The sequence below is a fragment of the Stigmatopora argus genome, chromosome 16 (assembly GCF_051989625.1).
Source record: "Stigmatopora argus isolate UIUO_Sarg chromosome 16, RoL_Sarg_1.0, whole genome shotgun sequence".
Classification (NCBI taxonomy): domain Eukaryota; kingdom Metazoa; phylum Chordata; class Actinopteri; order Syngnathiformes; family Syngnathidae; genus Stigmatopora; species Stigmatopora argus.
This window is the reverse complement of record NC_135402.1, coordinates 5,824,534-5,846,088: the sequence shown is the minus strand read 5'-3', so window position 1 is coordinate 5,846,088 and position 21,555 is coordinate 5,824,534. Positions and strand designations below refer to the sequence as shown.

General features: G+C 41.6%; 2 protein-coding genes across 4 annotated transcripts in view; one reads left to right on the top strand and one right to left on the bottom strand.

The window, feature by feature from the left end:
- LOC144090652 (synaptic vesicle glycoprotein 2C-like) overlaps nt 1–13,151 on the bottom strand; it is a 23,090-nt gene extending 9,939 nt beyond the window's left edge. The window contains exons 1-6 of one of the 3 annotated variants that reach the window (XM_077622360.1): nt 12,973–13,151; nt 12,293–12,389; nt 7,539–7,602; nt 5,461–5,559; nt 2,896–3,105; nt 485–1,327 (exon numbers count right to left, since the gene is read on the bottom strand). In XM_077622360.1, coding sequence (XP_077478486.1) covers nt 485–1,091 — 607 coding nt within the window. In that variant the 5' untranslated portion in view covers nt 1,092–1,327; nt 2,896–3,105; nt 5,461–5,559; ... (1 more) ...; nt 12,293–12,389; nt 12,973–13,151. Of the gene's footprint in view, nt 1–484; nt 1,328–2,895; nt 3,106–5,460; nt 5,560–7,538; nt 7,619–12,292; nt 12,390–12,972 lie in introns of all 3 variants that reach the window. The other 2 variants (XM_077622359.1, XM_077622358.1) reach the window with 2 other exon arrangements.
- LOC144090653 (ceramide transfer protein-like) lies at nt 12,975–21,555 on the top strand. Its single transcript, XM_077622361.1, has 17 exons — nt 12,975–13,201; nt 13,265–13,391; nt 14,883–15,017; nt 16,548–16,664; nt 17,683–17,790; nt 17,856–17,994; nt 18,513–18,602; nt 18,675–18,832; nt 18,930–19,022; nt 19,087–19,170; nt 19,254–19,346; nt 19,436–19,531; nt 19,858–19,990; nt 20,068–20,138; nt 20,250–20,378; nt 20,457–20,586; nt 20,730–21,555. Exons 1-17 carry the CDS (start codon nt 13,194–13,196, stop codon nt 20,855–20,857), a joined length of 1,839 nt encoding a protein of 612 aa, XP_077478487.1. The 5' UTR covers nt 12,975–13,193; the 3' UTR covers nt 20,858–21,555.

Sequence of the window (21,555 nt, the reverse complement as noted above, 5' to 3'; positions counted from 1 at the left end):
AAACTTTCATTAGTCTCTCCCTTTGAATCGATCCATTCCAATGGATCATTATTATTTTATTACCCTCCACACTCATATAAATAGATTATTTTTGTTTGGAGCTAGTTGGTGATATATAATATGACTCATGTTTCTGTTCACCACCTCTCATCTCCCACTGCAAGATGACTCACGCGTAGAATGTGGTTGAATTACACACCATTCTTACACTCGTCGAGTGCATCATTTAGCAAAAGGTGTGTACCAAGTTCAGAAATATATATTTTTTCCCTTAGCTCACGAACTGACATTGTGGTCATCTGTCTCTGTGTGCCCTACGATTGACTGGCGACCACTCTAGGGTGTAGTCCACCTTTTGCCCGACACAGCAGGGTTAGGCTCCAGCAACCCCCGCAACCCTTTTGAGGATGTGCAGTATGGAAGATGAATAAATGAATGAATGGGTAAAAAACAGAAATAGGATGTGAACAATGAAACCCCTTACCGAGCCATCCTGCCCCGGAGTTGGGCACACACATGTCCGTCTCCGCGCTGGGCAGGACGAATCCCACCACGAATACCTCCACGCCGTCTGACATGAGCGCCAGGCCCAGCACGAAGAAGAGCTGCCACTGGAACCTCCCATGGCCGCACTCCTGCATGATGAGCTCATACTGCTGCGCCAGCTCCTCCTCGTCGGCCTGCCGCTCGTCCTCCAACTCCTTGCAGCTCTTTGAACCATCACCTGTCGGTTGTCCCAGAGGCATCTGTCCATCCTGCGCTTTCCCATCTTGGTAGGCAGGCACGCCTTGGTACTCTCCTTCGTAGACCTCGTCTTCATCATCGTGGCCCTCCGTGGCGTCGCTGGATGCCCCGTCTTCGTCGTTGGCCGCATTTTCGCCGTAGTGCTTGTCCGCTTGTCCGTAGGAATTGTATTCGTTCTTCTCGTCCTCATCGTTCTGGAATCGATTGTAGCTCCGGTGTGTCGAGTATTCATCCGAGGCGCGGTCCACCGCCTTGTTTACGTTTTTGCCAGCTTGCCTCTTGGCTTCCTTTGCGATGTCCTTGGCGCCTTTCACCAGGGAAGTCCTGTTGTTGTGTGTTTCATTCATCTTGACAGCGACAAAGCTGAGCAGTAAGTGTTTGTGAGAAACCTATTTCAGCGGCTCCGGCGGATGCAGCTGCCCGAGACGCACTCGGGGTACTTTATAAGGTCAATGAGCAACAGCCGGGAACGCCAGTCGGCTGCCAGGATAATAATTAAGCGCTGAGGTCGAACCCCATGGAGCTAGAAAGCAGGCCGTTGAAATTGGAAAACTCCTCAGTTGTGCAAGACGAGGCCATCAGCCTGCAGGAACACAGGGCGAAAGTGCTTCATTAAAAGTTAGTGATGAACACCTGACCGCAGCGTCGAGTGAAGGGATTTTTAGGGTACTTTTGAAACTGATTAGTTATTTAATTATTTTATTTTATCTGGTGCAGTGGATAACTGCATGTTGATGGCCTAGCACACTTTCTATAAACACTATTATTTCAAAGTCACAGTGATTTACCCTTAAAAGAAAAGGCAATGGGGAGATGTCCCTTGACACTGCAAATAGGAAATGCACCTTTGTACTTTACTTGAAAACTCACGGACATACCGGTCAACATTTTTAATTTTTTGGAGAAGCACTCTATCAAAATCGGTTCAGAAATTTCAATTTTGCAAAATTCAACTCTTAAAAGAGGTTTGATGAACCAATGCAGACTCACATTTTAGTCCCATGGACAGATATTTCAGATTTCACTATTTTTAGGGAAAACATGATATATATAATTTTTAAAATAATTGTTCATTTTTTGGCAAGATATTACTTGGAGTTTATGAATTACTTTCTTGAAAATCTCAAAACATGTTTTTTTAACCTAAAACTGGAACCGATACCTTAGCTTCCTCATTATTTAGAAAACACAAAAAAAACATCTTTTTCTGTTCCTCCCTCTAAACTAGCTGCAGCGCTTGTACATTTTCAATAAATCCTTCATTGGGTAAAAAAAAAAAAGCAAGATCAAACAATACCATTTTTTATATAGATGCCCTCGCTTCCTAGTACCTCAAAGTACTTCAAAACAATTCCTCAATTATTTATCCTTTTCAGCGCTCATGCAAGACAAGATCATGTCTCTTATGCTTCAAAGCTAATTCATTTCAGTTTGGTGTTTCCCATCCAGGAACACATGTCAGCCCGTGTGAGTGAGCACCCTCGGGGTTCATTCCATGGCCGGCGTCACTGCTGCACTGGGCCGGTCTCGCGAAAGACCTGTCAACACATCAGGGCATTGCCGCCTGTATAGCCCTTTAGCGACTCTGTTTGTGGCAGGCCAATAACCTCACAGACACGTGTGAAGTTGTTCTTTGAAGGGTGGACACATGAGATTTTTCCCTTCCATCCATCGGAAAACACCAACATTACGTTAGAAAAAAAGAAGAAGAAAAAAAGAAATCCATCACCTACTCGCAGTCCTCCTGGTTTACATGGTTTGGACATCTATCATCATGAATTGCAGCCAATGAATTTTAACACAGTTTACATTTCCTTCGAAAAGGAAAAAATAGCCTTACTTTCGCTCTTTTGAACTCATTTGTCAAAACCAACTGAATCAATATTGTGTCCAGTGTACAGCCGGTATAGTGGGCATCCAAGCATATATACTGAAATGAATAGCCAGTGTGTCCGTCTAATGATGTTAAAAGCGTTACAGCTGCACATACATCTACTGGATATGAAATCCATCATTTCCACATTAGTACTAACGTGCTAGTAACGCATTTGTATCAACACACTCACGACTCCCGGGAGGAGAGGGCTGCTAGACGTTGGCTGGAGTGCCTAAATGGAGCGTGGCACGTTGATATATGGCGCCTGTGCTCACCTTTTGCTCAGCGTGATGAGATAAAACATCAGTTGGGATCAGTCATTTGAACGTGGGCGCGCCAGGGGGCTGGCGGGAAGGTGCTCTAGAGAGTTTTGGTGCAATGCAGCAGCGAAATGAAGTGGGAAATGGCTCGTAACTAACTTTTCTTTGGCGGTACTGGGTGATGAGGAGGGAGCTGACCCTGGTCCTGAGTACATCCGTCAAAGCCTAAAATACAGTGCCGTATCAATAATATACGCCTTCTGGGTATTTATTTTTAATCTTTGAATAGCATATCCATAAACTGTACTCTTTTAATTGGATAAAGAAGCTGAAAACAAATTCTAGTACTATTACCAGTCTTCTTTCAAAACAAGATTGACAGTTTTTCTTGTGGAACTTTAAAAATGGAATTTGTTAAAGTCATTAGAAATTAAAAATCCAATCGGAGACAGAGAGCAGGATTTATGTGTCAATCATTTGTCGGGCAGTGAGCGGCACATTTTGAGACGTCTATTATCTTCTTATTTGGGATGGAGTTTTATTATTGCGCTAAAAGTTATTGATTCGGATGTTGAGGAGTGTGCCAGCTGAAATCGGGTGACTTAGATCATAGTTAAGTTCCTGTCAAGTAGTCCAGTTCTAACAAATATTGCAACCTAAGCTTTTTCTGACTGGACAAATACGGAATCGCTACCGTAGTCATTTTTACTATACTTACAGCGTAATACAAGGGCAAGAAATGGAATTTTGGTAATCAGTTAAATTCCTTGGAGGGAGTAAACAATTTTCCTGACTGTGGCGCTGTAACGGCCTGCTGACATCGCGCCGACACATTCATTAATCACTGCCGACAATAAGCATACGCACATTTCGACTTTTCCTTGGTTAGTGCTAAAAAGAAATAAAATGTCTGTATTCCACACGGGTACGACAAGCATGTGACATCCAGGTTGGCAATATGGAAATGTGAGGCCCTGCAGGCTTTCTGCGGTGCCCGCAGATGGCTGCAGTGAGCATCGGCTAATGCGCATCATGCGAACAAAAACCACATGCCAAAGCTCTGCTACAGATGCTGGGCAATCCTGCACACGACTTTTTGGAGAATTTCGACTTTTGGTCTTTTTCGGTTACATAATGGGTATATGTCACAAAATTTTATTCGAGGGTTCGCCCATAGTTGGTGCACTTATCGCACTTTGCACACACTCCTGGAAAAAAAGATCTTTACAGCAAGCACCCTCTTCTGACAATTTTTGGTGTACCCTTTGCTACCTGCAACCCCTGACTTGAAAAACTCTCAAACTGCGTAGATCCCCAACTCTGCCACAAAAACTGGAGGATCTAAATTAAGGTTCTCCAAATAGGTTTTCAGGGATTGGAGTGGTTCTTGTTTTTTTGTTCTAACCAATCCAGCAAAGACAATTTAACCAATGATGTTTCAGCTGAAACATACAACACCTGACTGCAATTGACTGCTTACACGAGTGAGACACTAGATTGGTGAACAGGTCTCGTCTCATTTGGTTGGAATTAAATCCTGAACCCACTGGGGCTCTTTGCCCAGTGGAAATCTTTTCTATTTCACCTACATTTGGAATAAGTATTCACACTGTAGACCAGGGTGGCCAACTCCGGTCCTCAAGAGCCCCTATCCAGTCTATTTTCCATGTCTCCCTCCACCAACATGGTCCTTATATTGAAGGATTTTTATAGAGTCCATTTTCCCTTTAAAAGACAGCTAAAAGAACACCTATAATACAGACGTTTAATCTTGCAATATCACAAGTCTATTATAGGGAGTTGTTGTGCTGTAGGCATTATCAGAAACCATATTTTAGTTAGCTTTATTTATACAGTGCCTTTCTCAGACAAAAATCACAATTGCTTTACAATTTCACATCAACTGTGGTCGTTCTGCCATGCAAGGCACTGCCAGCACACTGAAGGAAAATTAGGGTTCAGTGCCTTGCCCAAGGGCACTTGAACAGTCGGCATACATCACCAGGAACCGAACCCAGGACAACTCAAGCTACAAACTGCACCTGGGCCTCCCCATTAAGCTATCAGTAGTGACCACTGTCCCTGAAAGTCTTAAGTACAGTAAGGTTCAAACTAATAATGGAAATCCCTCCAAACTGACTTGCTTTGCAGCCTGTGGCTCAGTCCAAGCGCATGGCGGGAGCGGCATTCATCAATCAATGAGAGAGTAGTTTGACATGCGTTACGTCCCATAATTACATTCCTGTGGGCTGTCCCGCTCTGTGAGCATCCATCCTACAGACTCCTAAAGCAACCCCCCACCACCACTCGTGTTCGCTCACACTGCAGCGCTTTCCTGAGTAATGGCTGCATGTGTTTCCCGCACCCCTCCTTTATTACACACCCTCTGCAGTCTCACTCCTATGGTGGTTGCCTCAGTGCTGAATTTCGTGCAAAAATCTGGAACTTTTCAACCTTTTCGTGACTCCTGTGGAGAATTCTTACCCAACTTTTCCTTAAATATCAGCTAAACTTGAGAAAAAAAACAGCATTCAGAGAGGAGTTCATCACTAATGGTTTGGATAAGGGAAAAATACTCACCGTTGTTGAGAATGCAGGCCAGGGAATGTGTGAGTTTCACGCTCGTTCCAATTGTGATGCTCGTCGCTTGATGCTGCAGTCCGACAAGACTGAAAGAGGCTGGAGGAGGTTGGAAAGCGTGAGCGCAGGAGAAGGTGGTAGGGAGGGGGGAAGGTAGGAGGAGCTGCACGGAGGTTGTACAGACTGATATACAACAATTGGGTGAGATAGCCGGCAAGTCAGAGTGGACTTGGGAAGGATGCAGAGATGGGGCTCTGCGCAGGAAGTTCACCCAAGGATGATAAAGCCCATCAAGATGTTTTTGTTATCTTTTTGTTGTTGTCAAGTAGCTTAGGATCAGTGGTCGATATATTTGACAGCTTTTCAAAAGTTGAGACTTAACACCTTTAATACTTTCGAAAGCAGGTGACTATATATATATATATATATATATATATATATATATATATATATATACATATATATATATATATATATGTATATTTATATATATATATATATATATATATATATATATATATATATAATATTTATTTCCCTCCAAGTAAAAATGGATTCAACATCTAACGCCATCAATGGCAGCCAGTGAGTTAAATGACTGTCCTCTAAGGGTAAGACAAAATGGTCATATATTTCATGCATGAGGGTTAAGAAGGATAAGTATCATCAATTATATTTTCCCACTTGCGGTTGTGGCACTAAAAAGTTTGTTTTTTCTACTGGTTCCATCTCTGTAGCAGCTGTTTTGATGTCTCCAGAAAAGTAAACATAAAAATGGGTTGACTAATGACCAAATTACAAATAATTTTCAATATCCATGCTTGGAATGACGCCACCTTCCTATATGGCAGACAGGCCGGTTAGCGTTATCTTCACGTGGGGAGGAGGCCCCGTTTGAGTCGTGTCCTCTAGAGGACGTAATTTGTCATAATTTAACTTGACATGTCTTAGATTAGGTGGCCAGGCGGATGAGTAGTTAGCGCATCGGCCTCACAGTTCTGGAGTCCTGGGTTCAATCCTAGGTTGGTCCTCTTGTGTGGTTTTTATGTTCACCTTGGGCTAATGTGGGTTTTCTCTGGGTAATCTGGCTTCCGCCCACATTCCAAAAACATGCATGGTAGGGTGACTGAACAGTCTAAATTGCCCCTAGGTATGAGTGTGAGTGTGAACGGTTGTCCGTTTTTTTTCTATTTCTTTTTTTACTTTACCCGGCAATGCCCCTCTGAGAAAGCCACCGTGGGCAGTCACCTTTATTGACAACCCTCTACTGCACACGATGGTGGGATCAGTGGGTGAGGATGTTTCAAGATTTTAAAAACTAACCTCGGGCCAAAAGTGATAGCTCTCAGAGGAAATATCATGATAAGCAGCTGGGCGATCTTCAGGCTGAAAGGAAGCACTTTCCAACTCTAAAAAAGGCCAAGATGTTCATAATGGCCTTTTGAGGGCCATTATAAACACTGAATGAGCAATGCCCCCGTGAGATTCCCTTATCTTCTCCAGAAATAACAACATCTCAAGAAGGCAGGAAGGAAGACGGACATCCCTCTCGTCTTCGCAGAAAAAAAATCATTAAACATTTGCATTTCAATCCGGCAGATGTCAGTGAATGATATGTAACGCCCAGAAAGCAACTCATCAAGCAACCCTTCTACCATTACTGATAAGTAAAAGTACATAAGCAATTTACTATCCTTAATTCTCTGCTCTTAGATCTAAAATATTCATCATTTGGACTGCAAATGGGAACCTCTACATTTTGGAGCCTTAATTAAACTGGAGTGGAGATGCTGCTAACTCAGCATGTGAGACCACATCGCAAAGTTCATAGGGAAAAGAAGCAATCCAAAAAAACAAAAAAAACAATGAGCAGTCAGTGTCCAGAGTGGTGTTAAGTAATGAGACAGATAGCTTTGAGACTAGCCCGGTGGGTTAACGCAAGGTTAATTAGATTTCTAAAACACAGAATGGAGAAGTTAAAAGAAGGTTGCTGAGCAGAAAGGGTTGCGACCACTTCAAATGGAACGACTAGCAAATAGATCTGTAACATGAAACAAATAAAATTTAAAATGACTTACCAAGGCCATTGATGAATTTATGCGAGAATCTTGAGAAGGCGGGTGGATGGATGTAGTCATGGTTCTGTGTAAAAAATGACCTTTGGTGTCAAAAACATAAGGGCATGAATACATGTTCGATCATAGAAAATATATACACTCTACATATTTTTTCAAGGTTCTGACATTTCCTAATATAGTACATAGATATTGTCTCTGTCCATATTCAGTTTAAAATGTGAATTTAACATTTCTATGACAGATATGTAAGAATCATGAACTCCGAGTTGGAGATTCATGGATACAGCAAGGACTGAATGCTTATTTATGAACTTAATGTAATTTTGTGGGTTATTTGTACTGTAGTATCTATTATGCAAAATTGGGTAATGTATTTGGGCATTGTAATGGCTTATATATTTAATTGCAAATTCAAGACAGTCCTTCTTTGCCATCACAAAAAAAGGCTATTTCTGGTGTCTTAAGGACTTTTCCCCTTCAGCCACGTGATACCACACTCTCGCAAATGCTGGAATGTCAAGTGCCCTTGCTCCCAGGAGCAAACTGTGACGCAAGGAGAGGTCGCTTCTTCATAGACCAGAGTATAGTTTATCTACGGTTTCCCTTTTATCCTTTTTTTCTGGACCATCATGATATCAAGACACTTTTACTGTTGTGATATTGTCAATATTAAATTATGACAATGCATTGAATTATGCAAAAACTGGCTTACAAGGGGTTGCGAAATTCTACACGTTGGGGACAGTGAATAGCAAAATGAGCAACACAACTTCTCAACGCTAATCCCATGCAATGAGCCAACATCTGCGGGTGAGTGGGCGCCCTGGCTGACAAATACAAGCGTGGAATGTGTGTTAATTCAAAGCGGCATGTGCGGGGGTGCACCTAACCTTCTCATGCCACCTGGTTTTTTGTAGTTTATCCACAACACAGTATACTTACTAAAAGGAAACAGAGAAATCTGCAATCAACGGGAATGGCTGTGCAAATTCAGCAATTACCTTGTCCAAGAAAAACATTTCAGTTTTTTCCTAAACATGCATTGAAAGGAGGTGACAAAGAATGGTGGGTAGTCCTAACTTACTAGTATTTGGTTTTGGGAGCAATCACTGCAATTAAACCATTTTTTAAACTTTCAATGAGACTTCTGTAAAGTGGCCCCGGAACATACCAGCCTACTCATGGTTCACAGGAGGACTAGGTTATGTCGACTGATCTCATCTCATCTCATCTCATGAGATGAGATGAATATTAACCATCTAAAAATGTTCTTAGGGTTTATTGGGAAACCATTTCATCTTCCTTACAGAAACACATACAGAAGCGTGTAGGAGGTGGCACGACAACGGACTCATTAATTTGTCATCTCTCATTAAGGTAGAGTCTAATAGATGGGCATTGTGACAGTGATGTTAATTGCCTCCCCTCCTTGTCAGCTGGAACTTGGGCGGTACGAGGATGGGAGACGATGACTTGCTGATCAATTATCCTGTTGTTGTCTGTCGGGATCACAATCCGATGCTTTTTTCTCTCGCCGTTTTTTTAAATTAAATTTTGTCGTTATTAGTGTATTGCTGCATCAAAAACAAGGAAGTGTATTCGTTTTGTTTCATCAGCTTGTCTTTGATTCACTGATAGGCCTGCTTCAGAGCCGGCAGATGACTGGGCGATGAAGGGAAACGGTTGTGATTCCTGCAAGGCATCATTTACTCCCCACACCTCTTCCTCTTCCTCCTCCTCCTCACGACTGTGAAGCATCATGTGTGACTCACAGCTGGGAATTCCTTTGGGTGGTGATGGCGGATGATGCGACGGGAACGTCTTCGCTTCAACGCTCGCCTCTGAGTGGCGGTGACAGCTCGCCGAGTGTGCATTTGTCTTTAATATTAGCTTTTGGCTAATGGTCTCTTTGAGTGTGCTTGCAGGTTGCAGTTGTGTGAGAGGGATGATTCCATTTTTTTGGAGTGTCATGTGTGGCTAAGGGGGCTACAGAAAGCTAATATTTTGAGAGGTGATTCATCTATTTGTGTTGTTTGGGTCCAAACTAAATGAGAAAGTGCCACTAGACAGGTAAAAAAAATTTAATGGTAAAATTACCTTAACTTTTAAATGTGCATTAGCACCAAAAATTGTGCAATGAAATAATTGTATTGAATACTATGCAATTGTGTCATTGTTTTCTTAAGCAAAAGTATATATTAGTCAATATCTCAGTTTTGTATTGACTATTTCCCCTGTAATTTATCTAAAAAAAATAGAATTAAAAAAATAAATAATGTGAAAACAATAATAATAAGATGGTTAATGGCTGCATGTGAATAAACAGTGTGATACAGCAGTGTAGCCTACTGGCTGAGCAGCATACTACTGCATCATCAGCTTTTTTTGTAACACTTAAAAAATGTGCACTTTTGCAAAGTGAGCAAACCGAAGCCAAATGCGGCTTTTGGGCCTCGATGGAGGTGATAAGTCTACTCATTGAAATCATCGGCTGCTTTAATGGTCTTCACAGGCCTCAATCTTTGCTCATTTACCATTCTTCTTCTTTTTCACTTGATTGGGCATAAAAAAGGAGGAAAGTGGGGGAAATTGCTGAGAGGGCAAAAACCTGCATGTCCCCTGAAGGTCAAAGTGTTCTCCTGCCTCTGACAAATGACTCAAGCGCCGCTCGATGACGTTCTGCTCCGTTGACTTTAACGTGGCGAAGAGGAGGGGGACTAGAGCCGTGTGCCATACGGAAAATGCTGAATCATTAAAAAGCCGTCCAAGTATCAATAGTATGCAGCAATTTCATGCAAATGGAATTGTGAGAAAAAAATGTATTCCTTTTCAATTACATGGATGCCTTCAGATACAAGAATTGAGTTTTTGTTTTGTTTTTAGTTTTTAAATAGGAGCCACCTAAGGTTTTTTTCTTTTAGTTATGGGTAAACAATATTTACATAGATACATTAGTGATGATACAGTTACAATTATTGTAAAACTCTTCTTTTTTTCTGCATGACTGTCCAAAATACAAAGAGCAGGAGCTGCAACGAATTAATCATGATGCACAAACTGATTTTTTAAAACTCTATTTAATTAGGATTTTACTCAATGTTGAAAGTACAATAAAGCAGCAGCCCTCTCATTCCAAATGGATTAAATGTCAGCATCAATTTGCAGTATATGAGTCCATGTATATATGCTTTATTGTTTTAACCCAAATCTGAAGACCACTGTATATTTACTTTATATGTATTGATTCAGTTGTTAATCTTTTATGAAGAGTCAATACCTTGGTCGAGCTTTATTGTTGTGTTGGAAGTTGGGTTGACGATGAATTTTACACAGGACAACACTCTGTATAACATCATAATTGTTGTGCCTATGTAATGTATGCATGATGCGGGTGTAGTAGTAGTAGCAGAAAAATACTGCAATGTGAATGTGTAAAGGAGCAGCCAGGGACGTTGCACTACCTTATTAAACTGCAGAAGGCGCTACAAGCTAAGAGATTGAAACAGCATTGCCTGATGTCATGGGGCAAGAATTTAAAAAAAACAACTTAAAAAAAAAAAGCATCTACATGTGCACTTTGAACACATTTGAATGTGAAACCCTTCTCATGTGACAAAATTATTCCAGGCCTCTCTTTGTCCCACTTGTGTCTCTCCTAGTGACCATTGTGCAACATGAAAGAGGAAAGAGGATATGATTTAATCAAACCTGATCAGCCTGGTATTTACTCATTCATGTGTCAGGGCCTCAGTGTGAATCACAAATGTAGAGGAAAGGTTAAACACATGGCATGTACTGATTATAACGCATGACTGAAAATATTTGAGGGATGAAAATCCTACTCAAATTGAATCATATTCAGTAACTGCTTCCACTAAAGATTGTAGACTTTTGAAAGCAAAATATACTCTAAGTAAGGCTGCTAAAATGTCAATCCTGAGGTATTTTTAAAATTCTCATAGTTTTATTTGTGTTCGAGCATAAGTGAAAAAATTATATTTCGCAGCTTGCCCCCAACGTAAACATTGCCGCAACGTTGTGTATCGGCCACATGACGGCACTAATCATTGCTAAAGACACTGTCTCTATATACATTCATAAGGTCATGCCTGAAATATATATAATAAATAAGACTCCAACTGTAAATCATTTGAAAGACTGCATCACTGTAGTGCTGCTGTTTTGGTTAGCATCAGAATTACGTGTGCTGTAAGCAGTGTGTTGTGTCACGGTTAGGGCGAGGTGAAGGTCTGGGGAGGGTTACAGCTAGTTAGGGTTACCGCTAGGGTAAAATTTTGCTTCCCCGAAGATGTCTCCTCCCATGTAATGATCGGTGCATTTGAGTAAGATCAATTTTTGGACACGGAGAAGCCTTGCATTGTGCAGTAATTGGAAGTCTTATGGCTTGGAGGTCTGGTGACTCTGCCAGATGATTGCAGAACCGCCTAACTCGTGATGAGGTTAAACTGTTTTTTTCTAGCTTCTTGTACACAACATATACATGAATGGCGCCATATTTACGGAGGGGATTACAGTGTGACTCAATAAGTAAAGGCTTATTTCAAGCACGGGGGAGGGAAGCACATGAACACTTAACTGGATTACTTTTTATTCTAGGAAATGTATATACCTTGCTATGTCATTTAAATTTAGAGATGTAGACGTCACAGGGCCTAAAAAGTTCTGATGCATATGTTGTTTTTTGGCATTATTTTGGTTTTCAGAAAAGGTTTTTTAAACTTAGTTTGACTCACATTTTTTGAGAGAATGTTCAAATCCAGCGAGCGCAGGTCCGTTTCCAGGAGTGCCGAGGTGCCCTTGAGCAAGTGAGATGCCCCTTCACCTTTACTCCTACAAAAAAGTTCAATATTTAAAATGAGAAATCAATTGATTCATATTATAAGCGTATTACATCTTTGGTATAAAACTGTAGTCATAACATTTTGCTGTTATGGGTGTGCGGATAGTAGAGTCAAAATAAAAACTGCAGCCCCAATATTTATATCATTATATAATTTGGGGATTTAACTCTTTCTTGTATGGATTATGATATTTTTTTTCTCACCATTGCAGGGCAATTATTTAACTCATAGGCTGCCATTGACGGGGTTCATTTACCTGCCCATCCCAGTCAAAATAAATAGGACGTCTAGTGCCGTCAATGGCAATGAAACATGAGCATTGACAGCCAGTTTAAATGAATTGTTACCTGAGCACGCAAGCATTTTTTATGACCAACAACAGTCACTTGGTCTACATAGAGTTGGTAAAGCGTTTGAATAGCTGTCCACTGTAATGAGCACTGACCACGAAAGGGTTAAGTTCTGGAATTTCCATGCTGCGAGTTCGGTTCTCCTCGATTTCCATCCTTTATCTAAATCGGGCAACCCCATTCTATTTCCAGAAAGAGCAAGACAAACAGGGCGGCGCTTACCACTCCATTTCAGGAAGCGATTTGATGGCGTCACGGCAGCCAGCGCCCCTCCGAGTTGTGTAGCAACACACGTCAAAGCACACACTGGCAAACTCGGGACGTCAAGTGGACATGGCGCAGAACGATCAAGCTGCCACAAATTGCGTCGTCTGAAGGAAACGGAAAGATTTAGGCCCGTCTCGGTTTATAGGCGACATTTTGGTTATTTTTTTCATCTCATCATGACTTGGTGAGCAGCTAGCCCCTATTTTGTGCCCGGAATTAGCGCTAGTAACTCACTCTCGCGCGATAGCACCGCCGCAATCATCATGTCGGACAACCAGAGCTGGAATTCCTCCGGATCTGAGGAGGATTCGGAGACCAGAGAAGAAACGGGGAATCCGGTGGGCGTCGGCGTTTTCGGCGGGGTACTCAGTAAGGTGAGTTTCTTCGGGCTAATCAAACTGCCGTCGTTTTCTCTCGTGTTAATGTTGAAGGATAGCAATAAAACTTTATTGAGAGTGCTTTAAATGACAACACACGCCTTTCATTATGAGCGTAATAAATATATAAATAAAATAGTTGTTACATTTTTTAGCGCTAATATTACATGTTTTGCTAATTCAACAAAGTAGTGATAATTATTTTACCATCCGCATCCTTTATCTGCTTTGTTGCTCGTTGTATTGGGCAGGAATCGAACCTGGGCCTCCAGAATTGACAATTCTGTTGTAATCCACTCCTTTATATTCTTCATTTTTAGACTGCTATGTGCTAAAGTCCCCCAAAAAATCTCATTTAGCAATCAACCCACATTCTGTTTACTCCTGCTCTTCCTCCTTCACATTATTCAAATTTAAGGGTCATTCTTGAATTATTGTTTACACAGCCTAAAATGCCTTGAGCAGATACAAATTGTCTTAAGCGTTATTCTTTTATGGCATAGTATTGTCATATAAAAGTAGTTAATCTGTGGTAATCAAATCAATAAAATGAATGGACACACATTTCCTCCGATTGCTTGTATGCTTTAGGAATAGAGGTTGTATAATCAAATTGCTCCAAATTAATCATAGAAAAAAATCCCTTATACTGCAGCAATGTTCTTTTTATATGATGAGAATCGAGAATAAATGCACACAGAAATAGAAACGGCCAAAATAAACACCTGTACTGACAGTGGAATAAACTACCACCCCCACATCCCAGGGCCTCTTTTTGAAGATAACTGAATCAGCAGTTCAATGTACACACACAATTTGGCCTGAATGTTGCCGTCGGTCTTGAAAGAGATTTTGCGCTGACCTGCTAACCATGCACATTGCCAGATTACCCACACGTCCAATGGAGGGGAGCTCACCTGAACCAATATGGTACAGGCAAAATCCACTGTGCGTCACCGAGACCTCGCCAGGGGGATTAATGAGACTGCAGCTGGTGGTTACATGCACTTCTTCCGTTCTTCTGTTTTACATCTCTTAATAGCATAACAAAACAATTAATGCCCTTGAAAACTTTAACTTTAACTAATATTACGTGCAACAAAGCTCCTCTTTTGATGTTGCTCAGTGGATTAAACTGATTCATATACAAAATACATTAATTGTGAGTTTTATTTTTCATGGAATAGCATCATCTAAATACCTTCTCATGATAATAATATCAGAAAATTGGTGAATTAAAGTCTACACCCTTAGCGTAAACATTTACTGCCATTGACAGACATGCCAGTCAAACATCTGCTAGTTGCGACAGTCTTTGCTTTTATCACGCACCAACCAGCCAAAAAGCCTTTAATACTTCACTAAAGCAAATTACCTTGTTACATCATATCCCCAATCTTTTTCCATTTTTTGCAAAGGTCTTACAACCATGAGTGAGGCATTAGGCTCTGTAACAAATTTAAAAAATGATGATCTTTCTCTCTCCAGTGGACCAACTACATCCACGGATGGCAGGACCGTTGGGTGGTGCTGAAGAACAACACGCTCAGCTATTACAAGTCGCAGGATGAGACGGAATACGGCTGCCGCGGCTCGCTGTGCCTTAGCAAGGCAGTTATCACAGTGAGTGCTCAGGACCACACGCCACAAAGAGTAAACATCCTCTTTTGAAACCCTCACATAGATAACTATAATTGCTTCAAGCGTCGAAGAGGATGGACAAAAAGATATTTTGATTAGATGGTAATTGCATTGTGTGTGCCGTGGCCTTTTAAGCACTTTGGTTCACCATGGCCTGTTGTGAAAGTGCACCATAAACACACTTGAGCTGAGAAGATTGATTTCACAGTTGAATGAACAACACTCACTCAAACGATGTATTATTTTTGTCAAAAACTTTCATGTTTCATTTACCACATCCTGTTATTAAGCTATGGCTGTCCTACATAACTTCCTTATGAGCACAGATACCCTGTTGTGTAAAATATGTGAATCAGATATGGCGTGTCTGCCGAACGGTTCTCATTTCCTGAATACCCGCCGGACAATGCTGACTTGGCACAATCAGCCAAGAAAGTTTAGCCTGTTGTTCCTCCATCGCACGTGGCCCAACATTGTGTCCCATGGTTTGCCCGTGGCTAACATGATGCTTTATCACCAGACGTTGTCTCTAGAATGTGTCTTTGTTTAGAAATGATACTCTGTAATTCAAACGTTTTACTTATTCCTATCTACATCTCAAACACTCCTAAAAGTCTATATGGGCGAAGGGGCGTACATCGTCCCATACAAACAGATATTGACTTTAATTAGTCAGTGTTCCCAGGCACTAGACAACCATTCTGTTTCCATTAAGTGTATTTGCTCAGCTTTGACCCTTCCCGACCAATGTAAATATTAACCTACATGTTGTACACTGGCGCTGTTGCCGCCGCTCATTTCAGCACAAATACACCCAAGTGGAGATAAAGCTTTGTCTTCTGTGTTATCTAAGGTTTCGCAACCTAAGGTACAAATCATCGGAGGGATCGTCAACGTGGAGGTTTTGACGTAACTTTTGGAAATAGGCGGTTTGCTAAAGGAAGGGAATGTTAGAGCTCATGACTTCCTTTACACAATTATATAGTCATGATGCCGGATGAATGAGCACATGTCTTCTTCCTTCTCACTTTCATGGTGAATGCGTGCTAAACTTCGAGCCACATCCTCTTTTTCTCTTGAGTGTCGTGGATAAACAAAAGCATGTTTAAATGTCACGATTACAATTGAAAAGTTGGGATTCAAGATAAGATTTGGTCATGTTTTGTATTATTGTTTAAAAACCAGGATTGGGCTTCAGGCCATGATTAAAGCTTCAAATTTTGGATTTTAACCCTAACCCAACTCACAGGATCAATAATAAATGCTCTAATTTAAATATTAAGACTGCATAGTTAATGACTAGCACTTGATGTGTTGTGTAGAGATGTATTTCTTTCAACAACACACAAAGCCACTGCTGGCGCTAATTTGCCATGATACGGAATGGCTGCACCGTCCCCCCACATGTTTATTCAGCTTTTCCTCTCGTTTTTGTGAGTGTGTACTTAAACAGCTGATGGCTATCACAAGGAAGGACAAATTCACAACAAAATGTTAACTTTGTTTTTGCAGCCCCACGAGTTTGATGAATGCAGGCTGGACATCAGCGTCAACGACAGCGTGTGGTACCTGAGGGCCCAGGACCCCGAACACAGACGCATCTGGATCGATTCCATTGAGCTGCACAGGGTGAGCCAAGTACACTTAAATATTTCACACATTTGTTCAAGTCCCTGCAACGTAAAAAACAAAAAAAAACGTAATATTTGACACACAAAATTGAAAGAAAATTAAGTATACGAACCCAATGTAAGCCTAAAAAATCTCAAAAGATATTGGCATGTCTGTTGCATTTGAGAAAAAAACAGCATGTCAAAGATGGGGTGATACCCCACGATGATTTTCACCACTGGTATGTTTAGGTACATGTGTGTCTTTACTAACCTTTAGCAAAAATGAAAGTACTTAAAAGCACTTGGGACAAGAAAGTCTTTCTTATTTCCTCCTTGAACCTCACAGCAAACTATCACTTCTCTTTGGTCTCCAAAGCACTCTCCTAAATAGTGGACAAGATGAGCACTCACATGAAGCTTAGTTTAGGGATATCCCCCAAGTTCTGGGAAGAGCCACAGGAACATGACTCACCCTTGTGCACATCCAATAAACACACATTATAGCTGTCATGTCGTCCACAGTGAGTCACTGCTTAAAACCTCAACCCTCTCCTACCCTCAAAGTGCTCTCCAGACCCCCTCCAAGTCTCCTTGGAAACATAACAGATGCTCGATGATGTCATTACTGGGATTCCGCCTTAAACTGTATAACGGCATAGATAGAGTAACAGAAAAATCAGTCGGGCTCGACTCCGTTCTTCCCCTAATTTCATGATGTCCTGCTTATCACACAAAACAGCTTTGTAACACACGGAGCAGCCTCTTGCATGCGCTCTCGTCAAGTCTGAGCTGATTAATGGGCGCGTGCGTGCTCTTGGCCCTAAAGACTGAAATCCCCCAACAGAGTTACTGTCGGTCATTGACCGATAGTTACCTTGGTCACATGCTGGGTCTTTCTAACTGTGTTTGCTCCCCTCTTGTGGAGCAGCTAAAGAGTGCACGCCGAAGCAACACGTGTTGCTATGGTAACATAACCAGTGGACTATTGTTGAAATATCTATTTTTTGACGGTTGTTTTTTTTCCTCTTCACCAGGCTGATCCCGGCTACGGTTCCGAGTCCAGTCTGCGGCGGCACGGTTCCATGCTGTCGCTCATGTCAGCCACCAGCGGATACTCTGCTACCTCCACCTCGTCTTTTAAGGTTGAATCGGGATCATTTATTGAGTGTGGAATTTGGTCATTACAACGTGGCTGTCTCCTTTTCAGAAGGGTCACAGCTTGAGAGAGAAGCTTGCGGAAATGGAGACCTTTCGAGACATCCTGTGTCGGCAGGTGGACACGCTCCAAAGATACTTTGACAGCTGTGCAGACGGCGTGTCTAAGGACGAGCTTCAGAGGGACAAAAGTGAGACAATCTATTTGAACTGCGAGGACTGGGAGCCAATGACTGTTTGTTCATTGTCTTACAGCCCCCAATCATTTAAAAAAACACATCAATAGGGAATCTTTCATTTTCAATGGCTCAGAGTTGAGAACGGATAAAAAATATACATTAAAAAATCTGTTTGTACTTTTTGGGAGGGCATTTATTGGAAAACCCTGATTGAAACTATTTTTTTCCACAATCATTATTTAATAGGTTTCAAGTTTGCAAATTTCCCACAAGTTTTTTTATTTGGGCACAGTTATTTGGGTGGGTTGTTCAGGGATGTTTTTTTTTGCAATTCACAATTTCTGTCTCTGTTTTGTATGTGTTTGTGTGAATGCACCCACATGGCCGCCTGCGCTCGTTAAAGCCTTTTGTTCCCATCTTCGCACTCTCTCACCCTCGTTCCATTCTCAAGATAAAACCGCACCATTGTCGTCGTCACATTGGTGAGTCTGTCAGTGTGTTTGTGTGATCATAGCTTCTTTTTCTTTCAGTCGTTGAGGACGATGAGGACGATTTCCCCAGCACCCGCACCGATGGAGATTTTCTTCACAGCAACAGCAACAACAACAACAAAGACAAAAGTAAGTCAAGAATATTTTTCTTGCGGGGAGTCCACTCTCTAAACCCAGGTTTTGGTTGTTACGTCTGCGTAGTGTTCCAGTGCTCCAATTCCAAGGAGGTGAACGGCATCGACTTTAAAGGCGAGGCCATCACGTTCAAAGCCACCACTGCCGGGATCCTGGCCACCCTCTCGCACTGCATCGACCTGATGGTCAAGAGAGAGGACAGCTGGCAGAAAAGATTGGACAAGGTGAACAACACTTGCTCTTGAAATGACATTTATTCCATGTCAATAGTAGGCGTCCAATCCATTTGAATTAGGAGTTCACTTTTTAACATGGTCACAGGAAATGGAGAAGAGAAGAAGAATTGAGGATAGCTACAAGTCAGCCCTCAATGATCTGAAGAAGAAATCTCACTTTGGAGGTCCAGATTATGAGGTGACATCATAATTAAGTCAAAAAAAGGAGCTCATGTTCTGACGCTCATTTCTGTCTCTACTAGGAGGGTCCGAATAGCCTCATTAATGAGGAAGAGTTCTTCGACGCGGTCGAAGCTGCTCTCGACCGACAGGATAAAATAGAATTGGTGGGCGAATACAGAAATCAGTGCGCGATAGAAGGCCGTTCTGTCAGACTAAGCCTGTTGGGTTTTTTGTGTGCGCGTTTCAGTGTCAGACAGAGAAGACGAGAATCCTGAGATCCAGCCCACTTCCACCAGCAGATGTTTTCTCCAGCTCAGGCACTCACAGATTATCTGAGCAGGTTCTCCCACCAAAACAAATCATTAATTTCCTGTAGTTATCAACAATGCTAATGTCGAAAATTTGACAACATGTTTTCCTCTCTTACAGGTGGAGGAAATGGTGCAGAGTCACATGACTTACTCGCTTCAAGACGTCGGGGGTGATGCTAACTGGCAGCTGGTGGTGGAAGAAGGAGAGATGAAAGTATGTGACAATAACTTTTTTTAACGGAGAGAATTTGATGTGGTGCGACTGTAAATATTAGCTTTGGAAGCAACTTTACTGGTGCACAATCAGCACAGCATTTTATAGTTTCCTAGTGAAAGAAGAGTAAATAATATTTGTACATTTGCTTGATTAGATAATTAACTTTTTGGTTACCTTTGATGGTGACAGATGTCCAGTCCATTTTGATAAACATGACATGCCTGTGAATGATATATTGTTGCTGAACCAGTGTTTGAACACCATTTTTGGGGGAAGGTAACAATAATGCAGTCCAGATTTTTATCATTATTATTGCTGACTAGGTGTACAGGAGGGAGGTGGAGGAGAATGGCATTGTCCTAGACCCGCTCAAGGCCACCCACTCGGTGAAAGGCGTTACGGGGCACGAGGTCTGCCACTATTTTTGGGACACGGCCTACCGAAACGACTGGGAAAGTACGTCCGTATTCACGGCATCCGCTTACGTTTTGCTTGGTCTCGTCGTGACCGCACCTCTCAATCCTCCCTCGCAGCTACAATCGAGAACTTTAACATCGTGGAGACCCTGTCGGAAAATGCTGTCGTCGTCCATCAAACACATAAGGTAAGACCGCGTTTGGTCATCAAGTATTGCAAAAGCAATTCCCCCAAAATCCCTCCAAAGTGATTGAATATTTTCATTCAACTGATGTCGAGTGACTAATTTATTTTTTAGAGAGTGTGGCCCGCATCCCAGCGTGACGTTCTATACCTGTCAGCCATGCGTAAGATGGTGGCTAGCAACGAGAATGACCCCGACACGTGGCTGGTGTGCAACTTTTCTGTGGACCACCACGACGCGCAGGTGAGCCGCATTGAGCCTAGGGGGCGGAACTTCCTCTTTTTGTAGGCCATCTGTTGACAAGGTGTTGTTTGTTTGTAGCCAAGCAGCCGCTGCGTACGTGCAAAAATCAACATCGCCATGATCTGCCAGACCCTGGTCAGTCCACCCGAGGGCGATAAGGAAATCAGCAGAGACAATGTGTTGTGTAAAATCACATACGTGGCAAATGGTGGGTGAACATAATAATTTTTTCAATATAATTGAAAAAAAAAACATCTTTGCTATCAATTCAAAAATAATATTCTTGAAAACTAACAAAATGTTAATATTCTGGAGGGCAGAATAATAAGAAACTTTTTGTCTCCTGTGTAGTGAACCCTGGAGGCTGGGCACCAGCGTCAGTGCTGCGGGCGGTCGCCAAGAGGGAGTATCCCAAGTTCCTGAAGCGTTTCACCTCGTACGTGCAGGAGAAGACTGCCGGCAAGCCCATCTTGTTCTGATTCGTTAGTGTCAGCCCTGCCACTCTATCGTATTGACCTGAGTTGAGCCCAAAGTAAAGAGTGTTCAAAACACAACCTTAATCCTGAAAAAAATTACTCATCCTGAGTATTTTTCATCAATAAAGTCATATTTTTTCTAGAAAATATGTTTTATGAAGAAGTCTAATTCTTGTTAAATTACAGCTTTTCTAAAAGGAATATGACTGTTTTGTAAAGACACTTTTTTTAAATCCAATATTTACTTTTACATGTAAAAACGCTTGCAAGTCATTTAGCTCATTTCCCTGTTAAGAACTTTTTTACGGCAAACATTCATGAAAATAAGCTTTGTATATTTTTTCCCTTAGGAAAAATTTTGTTGAGGAAAAATGTATTCTTTCAATTATTGGGAAAAAAAGACTCCACAAATGGCAAAAACATCTCCTTTCTCCCTAACAAATTATGTTTTTGCTCAAGTGCACTCACTGCAACATTTTTCCGAAATTTAAAATTTAAGCCACGTATGAGAGAAATCAGACTACGGTCCTGATGAAAGTTAGCCCATTTTTCAAAGTAAAACTTTTTCTTGAAAAAACATCCAGTCTTTACTATGGTAAAGAATCTTTTCTATTAAAACGATAACACGAAGAACACCACTAATTCTCTAAGAATATGGCTTCTTGGTGTCTCATTTTATTCCATGATTGAGATCCATCCAC

Coding starts and splice junctions, on each gene's coding strand:
- LOC144090653 (XM_077622361.1), top strand. Junction 15,018..16,547: donor TTAGCAAGGCAGTTATCACA/GTGAGTGCTCAG, acceptor TTGTTTTTGCAG/CCCCACGAGTTTGATGAATG. Junction 19,991..20,067: donor CTACCGAAACGACTGGGAAA/GTACGTCCGTAT, acceptor CCTCCCTCGCAG/CTACAATCGAGAACTTTAAC.